General features: G+C 39.0%; 1 protein-coding gene across 1 annotated transcript in view; it reads right to left on the bottom strand.

The window, feature by feature from the left end:
* Positions 1–2835: 2835 nt before the first annotated feature.
* LOC126252000 (YEATS domain-containing protein 4) overlaps positions 2836–8189 on the bottom strand; it is an 85958-nt gene continuing 80604 nt past the window's right edge. The window contains exon 4 of the mRNA XM_049952783.1: positions 2836–3178. Coding sequence (XP_049808740.1) covers positions 3009–3178 — 170 coding nt within the window. The 3' untranslated portion in view covers positions 2836–3008. The remainder of the gene's footprint in view (positions 3179–8189) is intronic.

Below are 8189 nucleotides of genomic sequence, written 5' to 3'. Positions count from 1 at the left end.
TCCATCTAAACTGCAACATTTGACTGTCCGCCACTTCCACCATACTATCCCTCCCCCTCCCCGCCCTAGCCTCCTCCTTACCCCCCCCCCCCCCCTAGTCGCCACTCCCATCATGCACTGGTGCTGCTGTTCGCAGTGTGGTCTCAGCTCTCTGAGACAGCTGATGTGTGTGCAAGATGCGTTTGTGTGTGTGTGTGTGTGTGTGTCTCTGCTGCTAACAAAGGCCTTAATGGCCGAAAGCTTTAATTGTGTGAATCTTTTTATTGTGCCTATCGTGACTCAGCATCTCCGCTATATGGTGAGTAGCAACTTTCTTTCTCTGGTATTGTTACATTCCATCCTGGATTTTCCATTGTTTGAAATTTATCAGTGGACTTTAAATGTTTTGGTGAGATTATATTTTTTTATTTAAATACTTGCTTTTTCACCTTATCTTTGCCCTTGAAACGCATACTTCACATATATTGCACATATCTCCTTGTGTCCCCCCCTCCCACTGGCTTTCTGGATGTGGAAATTTTCTTGCATTTGTATTAGTTATTTGTCATGGTTGGTTGTTATGGTTCCTTTCACATCTTGTTCCATGTTTGTGGGATGGTGGTTCAGGTGTTTTAAGTGCTCTGCAAATGTGGAATGGTTTGTTTCAAACTTCCAACACCTGCTGTGTTGTTTTTACCGTGTTTTAAAATTCCTGCATGTCACGACTATGTATACTGTGTGGGGAGGCGAGTGGAAAATAAAGTTATTATTTGTATTGCTGTTCTCAACACAGGCTCTCTAACTACAATGTTGGCAACCAGAAAGTCATTAGCAAAAACATGATGCCTGCAATTAAAGTTCAGTGTGCCCACTCTGATGGAGAATAAAAGTAATGTCTGGGATTCATAGAAAATGCAGTTTACTATAACAATTATCACTATATTCTGAAAATGATAAAGTGTAAATTTCCAGACAAATGATTACCCTTATTAGCTATTGCACTATCAGAGCTGTTCAGAGTCTATTGCACGGATCCTATTATCCCTAGATAATGAAACTGCTCGATAATCGTTATCAATGTAAATTTTCAAAGTGAATGCTTGCCAAAATTTGATGTTAACACTCATCAAACGCCATGGTAGAAAGTCTGTCCTGTGGTGACACGTGAAAATACGACATACGCAAACTGAGATTAAATCACTGGAGTCATTCCGCTATTAACTCTTTACCCCAATGCGAACTCATTATACTGAGTTACATAATATGGCATCCGAGGCTGTTCCTGGCTTCCGATACTGAGTGCGTGCTGATACAAATCTAGAAGACAACTGGGGCCTTACTCTAGCTTGCACGCTCTTAGTTATATTGCCACCGAAGGCACAGCCGACAATGTTTCCCTTACTGACTAGCTGCTGGGGCTCGCAGAACACCACATCAAGTTACTAAATAATTAATTGCTTCATTCGCTGAAGGCCAATGAAGCTCTTGATTTACTTGTGCAATCAGCACACAGGTAAGCATCTATAATAAAATTCTAATGTGGCTAGGTTAAATACTTTTGGCAAGAGAATTATTTTAGTTGTACTGCACGCAATAGATGAGCTCTGAACTTGCCCTTTGGAGAGACGCTACAGCTATAGTTTTACAGCTACCTTTTTGAAACTTCTCACATCTTTGTTGTTATAGCGTATCTCCCTTCTACCTAAATCTAAACATCCTAGCTTTATGTAATCACTTACTTAATCTATCTCGCTTCCGAACTTTTAGGACACAAAAACAGAACATCATGAATTTCAACCAAAATTGTTTCCATTAAATTACAGTGAAAAAGGAATCCGAATATAAATTTTGAAGTTTCTAGCTCCTTCGTGTTGCGTCAATGATTTTTACGTAAAACGGCCAAATTTCGAAAACTGTTTAAGTTACCAAACAAACTTAACACATTATTATTTTAGCATCACTCCTGACATGCTATTAACTGTTCAGATTATTTACTTTATTTTTAAGGTATTGTGCAACATTCATGACGTCATAGCTAGTTACAGCGGACTAGGCTGGCACACAATGGAAAGCATATTAATTTTATATGGCGTGAGTAGGCTGCTTCCCTACAATTGCATCACAACTTTGACATTCAAGTTTATAGCTATATTCCTGATCCCTTGAATTCATCCCTCTTGGTTGTTGGCAGGCTTAAGTTTGATTGGAGGGTTTGCACAGTTTTATATGGTATTTGGAAGCCCTATTTCTTTAATACGTTTGCCATTCTGTATGTTAGTTGTGTGTGTAAGTCATAGTGTAGCATCTGCTTTTTTTCTGTGAAAATGCGTTGCTAAGAATAAAGGCGAAACATGTAAGGTACAAAAATTGTAGTTCATTCAGTTGTAGTAAGATGGTCCGAGAGTAAAAATTATCGACATATTGTAATATTACACACAACTGCAAAAGTTGAAGATGTTAATATCAAATAAGATTATTAATTACTAATCCATCACAACTTAATTTCCATAGTGGATCTAACAAAAAGTATCACAATGTATAATAGGCTCAAAAGAGGCACTAACAATTTATTTGCTATGTAAGTAGTGTACAGTGAAGGATGAAAAGAAATTTTATGGAACAAGGTTGTAAAAGTACTTCTGCATGATACAAGAATAGTACAGAGACGAAAAATAATTTAAGGGAAACCTGGGGAGGTTACAAACATGTCCCTACAGCATCCTAAAGCCACACTTGTAAAAAAAGTGACACACACACACACACACACACACACACACACACACACACACACTATTATGGCAGATTGATTATAAAATCTTTTAGGCTGAGTTTTTCAGCCATAGTACATATCAGTGGTAATACAAAAGAAAATCAGCTTTTATTGACAAAAGTGTGCAAAAAAACTGGATAGTCTGAATCATATAAAATAGTCTTTTACAATTCACAATCTGCATTAGAGATACAATTAAATAGAAATGTCCTTGGTTTCAACATTTCGACAACTACCATACTAATGTAGACAACACACATCAAATTGGGATAACCGGTGGGCCTGTTTGTAGCTTCGTAATTTCATTCTTAAATTTTGCAATTGTTTCCTTTGCTAATTTCAAACGATCCTTTAAATCGTTTATTTCTTGGCGTATTTTCAGCTTTGCATTTAAGATATTCTGCAAGGTTTTCTCTTTTTTTTCTTCAACTGAAAAGAAAATGAGCAAAGTAATCAATGAAAACAATTATTTTTTATACAATAAATATGTCTCTCTCTCTCTCTCTCTCTCTCTCTCTCTGTGTGTGTGTGTGTGTGTGTGTTTTATTTATTATTTAATTTAAAACTGATATGTTTAATGACATAGATGGTAAAATCATTTTGGAATACACATTACGCTTCCTAGCATTTAGTAAACATTTGTTAATTTTTTCAGGTTTTTGCAAATGGTGTTCATTAGTGCTACGAAGAACTAAATAACATGTATAAAAAAGATCTGTTAACAGCCTTTTTTGGAAATAACATATCCCTTACAGGCATTTAAAAAAATGTATTACTTACTTTGAAAATGTAATATTATTAATGGGTAGTAAAAAATCTAGTGACCTAGCGGCAGCATGTGAGAACAAATATATAGGATATAGAAATGCGCAAGCCTTCAAGAGCCAGTGGTTCCTCCTCCTGGAAGAAGAGAAAAAGATTTGCTGAGGTTTAGGAAATAGGGAGAGTTAATGAACGGCCGTCTGGAACCCCCGGTCATAGGAGACTTACCAGATGGGATGAGAAGGAAAGACTCAACCCTTCTGAAAGGATAAGGAGCCACTGGCTCTGTAAGCTTGCACATTTCCATACCCTCTATATGTGTTTTCTCCAGCCACTGTTTTGTGAACAGATTTTTTTATCTATCGAATTATGCTGTATTCTTTAAATCATTACATGGTGTCGAATTTATTTGTCTGCAGTTTTAAATCAACATCTTAGAATCATAGCATTCTCTCTTGTCCCTCCTCTTATAAATTATCACTGAACACAAAAATGACAACATTTGCAAAAACAAAATAAGTTTTCAAATTATTTTCTGATGCACACTTTTTTATACCATTTATTCTGTGATTCTGAGGCTTGACAAGGAACAGGCCCAATGGCACTCACAGATTGTAACCAGGTATCAAAAATATGTAATAACATGAGTATGTGTGGTCCATGAGACCAACCATTGTTAGTGATAGTTCATGTAGCTGAGGGGCAGTATCATCAGATGGGACCTATGACACTGCAGCTGCTGTCTCTTATGTAACCAAACAGCAAAAACTAAGAACCTTGGTGAAATGCAGCCCACCACCAGAGTTGTACACAAATGATGATATTTGTGACACTGTTTTCCTTCAAATCTAATTAATGAATTGATAAACAGTTTTCACCTAGTCAACTTCCTGTTGTTTACAGCACTATAGTGTTTAATTTGGGCTCGTATACCTTCAATGGTAAAGAAATAGCCAATAAGTTTTATGCTTTAATCTTCATGGTTTCCATCATTTATCATTCATTCATTCACTCACTCACTCACTCACTCACATATTGTGTTTGACTGATCGCATCAAGATGGTGAACCTTGAGGGATGCAGAATGAGTCTAGATTTAGATTAACAACAGGCAAAGAAACTACAGAAACTTAATCTGTACATTCTATCAACAATAAACTACACTGCTTAGTGCTACTTATGTTTACACAATCAGAATCCAATTGAGTAAATTAGAGAGAAACCTGTTACTTTGGAAAAAACTGCTGCTTCCTCAATTTTATTATAGAGCTGTTGTTCATGTGCTATCAGTAGCTCAATATTTATATGATTACAATACTATTTTTTTGAAGACAATAGTTTTATACACCTGTAAGTACTGTCTTATTTACAGTATGTGACTAATCATAATCACCACCACCACCACCACCACCACCACCACCACCATCTCATCATCATTATGCAGTTAACAGAGCTTTTCAGTTCCTGAATCTAGATATTTAGATGTGTAAAAAGAGTCACTAATGATTTATGTGTTTAATTTTCTTTTCAACCGGTAGGGATTTGCGATTTCTTGCTTTGCTTTCAAGGGGAGCTTGTTGAATAACTTCCCACCAGGGTATAAAACACCATAATGAACCCTGGACAAAAAGGTGAAGCTTACATAAAAATTATTTTGTGTCTTCTACTGTGAATGCATAGATTACAGTTCAGCTTAAACTGGTTTTTTTGTCAGGAACAAAAACTACTGAGTAATTGTCTGGGGAAGCTATTGCCTTAAGTTTATGCTCCATCACTCGACACTAGTGGGGAACTGGACTGAATCATCCTAACGGTTTATGGTACAGGCAAATTACCAAGTGTGAATTGGAGAGAGAAAACTTGATAAGTAGCAAAATCCAAGACCAAGAAACAACAGTACATTATAACAATGAGATGATAATGAGGTGAATACACCACTAAGCCCCATATCATTGTGATGAAATTTGCAGGCTGCGAGCTCCAATTGACCAATAGAAAGTTGTGTGGTGCAGTGGCAAGGTAAGCTACAGTGTCTAGTGGTTGAGGTCCAACTTTATGCTCTCCAGCAGATTTTCAATATTGCCAGGAAGGAATACCAGATCCCTTTCTCCCTGAAATAACTATATCACCGAAAACATTCTGGACACTGATAGTATGACTGGTGTCCCAGCACTCACCAACTTATATGATAAACTAGGAGTGTCTGGCATTATGCTGCATCATGGTGAAGTGAGTATTAATGGCTATGGTTGTGGAGGGTGCATGGACAGCTGCATTTCCATGTCTACATCTAATGATACTACCAGTGGTTGTCTTGGGTGCAAGTTACACCTGGGGTGGTTGTATTGGGTGCAAGTTACATCTGTGAGATTATGGGAATAGTTATGCTAGATTTTCTAGTTTAGGGTGTACCACTCCACTGTGGTGGTGGTGGTGCAGCAGCCAGGTCTGGGCAGAGTTGGTTTGTATGATGGCACTCAAAACCCTTGACTGGCATGATGCATCACCTGCAGTTGATTGCCACAGCTGCTGATGTCCACTTGTCTTTTGCTCTGTACAAGCATGTCCACACTGCCATTCCTAGTGGATAGCACCCTGACTTCTGGGTCTGGGGATCCTGGAGTCAGGAGATTGAAGTGCCTTTGCAGTTGTCTCGCCTGGAGCAGCTCAGTGACACTATAGTTTTGAATAGAGGTGGCCTGTACGTGCTCTGGGAAAGCATAATTACTGTGGCGGTGGAGGAGGAGGAGGATCCCACTGCTTTCCACATTTTCAGCTTAAACGTCTTTACCAAGCACTCCCTTTTCCCACTGAAGGATGGTTGGAATGCATACTAAAAAGGTATTTTTGATGTGCACAATTATTTCAATGTTGATGTGTAGTACCGAGGCTCATTGCCCAATGCTATAGTTTGGGGAAGCTCTTTGACGGCTAAAATCTCGACCAGCACATTTACAGTAACTTATGTTGTAATGGCTGCCATACTTGCCACATACAGGTATTTGGAATAGGTGTCCATGACCTGAAGCCAAACAGAGCCAAAAAGTGAGCCTGCAAAGTCAAATGGGTGCAGTCCCAAGGTTGACAAGGTGCGGGGCAGAAGACAGAAGACTGTGGGGGTTGACCTGATGCTGGACACAATCTCAGCAGCTGCACACCATGGCTTCCATGTCCCTGTTTAAGCCTGCCAGTAAGCATGTTGTCTTGCTAGGACTTTCATCCGTAACATTCCCCAGAGCCCACAAAGAAGTGGTTGTAAATCCTGTGGCCACAATGCAACTGGGATGATGATGATGATGATGATGATGATGATGATATTGTTTGTATCAGGGCCTCCGGTTCTATTACGATGACATTGTTAATGACTGTTACATGATGATAGATACGGGACAAGGTCTTGAGTTCTCAATTTTTATTTCTCAAAATATATGTCAGATTTTGGTAAACATTTTTGGAATACAGTGATCAATTAATTGTTATATTTTGATTAAAATTCAGTCTTGATCACGCTATATCTGTTTTAATGGGTAACCGGTTTCGGTTTTCTCTATAAAACCATCCTCAGACCCATTGGCTCCCTTGGGTTGGTAGGTGGAGCTCTCCTTGTTGCTGTGCAGTCAACAGTTGACTGCACAGCAACAAGGAGAGCTCCACCTACCAACCCAAGGGAGCCAATGGGTCTGAGGATGGTTTTATAGAGAAAACCGAAACCGGTTACCCATTAAAACAGATATAGCGTGATCAAGACTGAATTTTAATCAAAATATATATGTCAGACTTTCGCAGAGCACACAGTGCTTGACTTGCCGAAAGATCAGATCATAGCGTGCACCTGTAGCGATTTGTGCAGCCCTTATGGGAAATTCCTCTAGAGTCTCTCCTCTCTGCATCTATTTGGAAACCCAAAATTTCCTGCTCGTCAAATGCCAGATATGATCTTGCACAAAGGCAAAAAGAGTGTGTGTGCATTTGTGTGTTGCACTGTTGTGTTGTACTTAATTGTGTATTTGTAGGAGCTTGGGAAAAGTGCCCCAAGTTGGAGGGATAGAAGACTGGAGTGTGCCTGAATAGTGCTACCAGCAGTATATGATTCATGGTTTAAATGAACTTTGTCCCAAACAGTTATACATGGAACTTTTTAATTGCAAATACAATCTACTTAATGCCCCCTTTTACATTTGTGTGTAGTTCAATCATGCAGATGGCAGCACCTTTGATGCATAGGCCATGGGATGTTCAGTACCATTATTGTTTGTATGTACCAAAATTGGATAGTGCCTTTTGGAGAGGCATCTGCTGCCAGAAACAGTGGATGCAATGGTGGAAATGGTACAATGCACGGCACCAAACACAGCTTGTGCTTTTGCTGTGTGAAGATGCACCCACAGGCTGCCATCCACCTGTACTGAACACCTTTCTTTCGCAACTGGTTTAGTGGTTGCACAATTTGGACCACTTGTGAGAAGAACTTTTAACAGTAATTCACCTTTTCCAAAAAAAAGCTTGCAACTCTGATAAGTTGATTGCAGGGTAGGGAGTCAGTAGCTGTTATGGCACGATCAATAGGTGGCATTCCTCCTTTGTTTAGCTTGTGTCACAAGACAGCCAACTTGCTCCTTGAAAAACCTGCATTTGCCTAAGTGGCACTAACTCTCCACCATGTAATGCAGTAAATAATG

The sequence above is a fragment of the Schistocerca nitens genome, chromosome 4, assembly GCF_023898315.1.
Source record: "Schistocerca nitens isolate TAMUIC-IGC-003100 chromosome 4, iqSchNite1.1, whole genome shotgun sequence".
In the NCBI taxonomy this organism is placed as follows: Eukaryota; Metazoa; Arthropoda; class Insecta; order Orthoptera; family Acrididae; genus Schistocerca; species Schistocerca nitens.
Note: the sequence above shows the minus strand (reverse complement) of the source record. Positions and strands in the feature narration are given on the sequence as shown.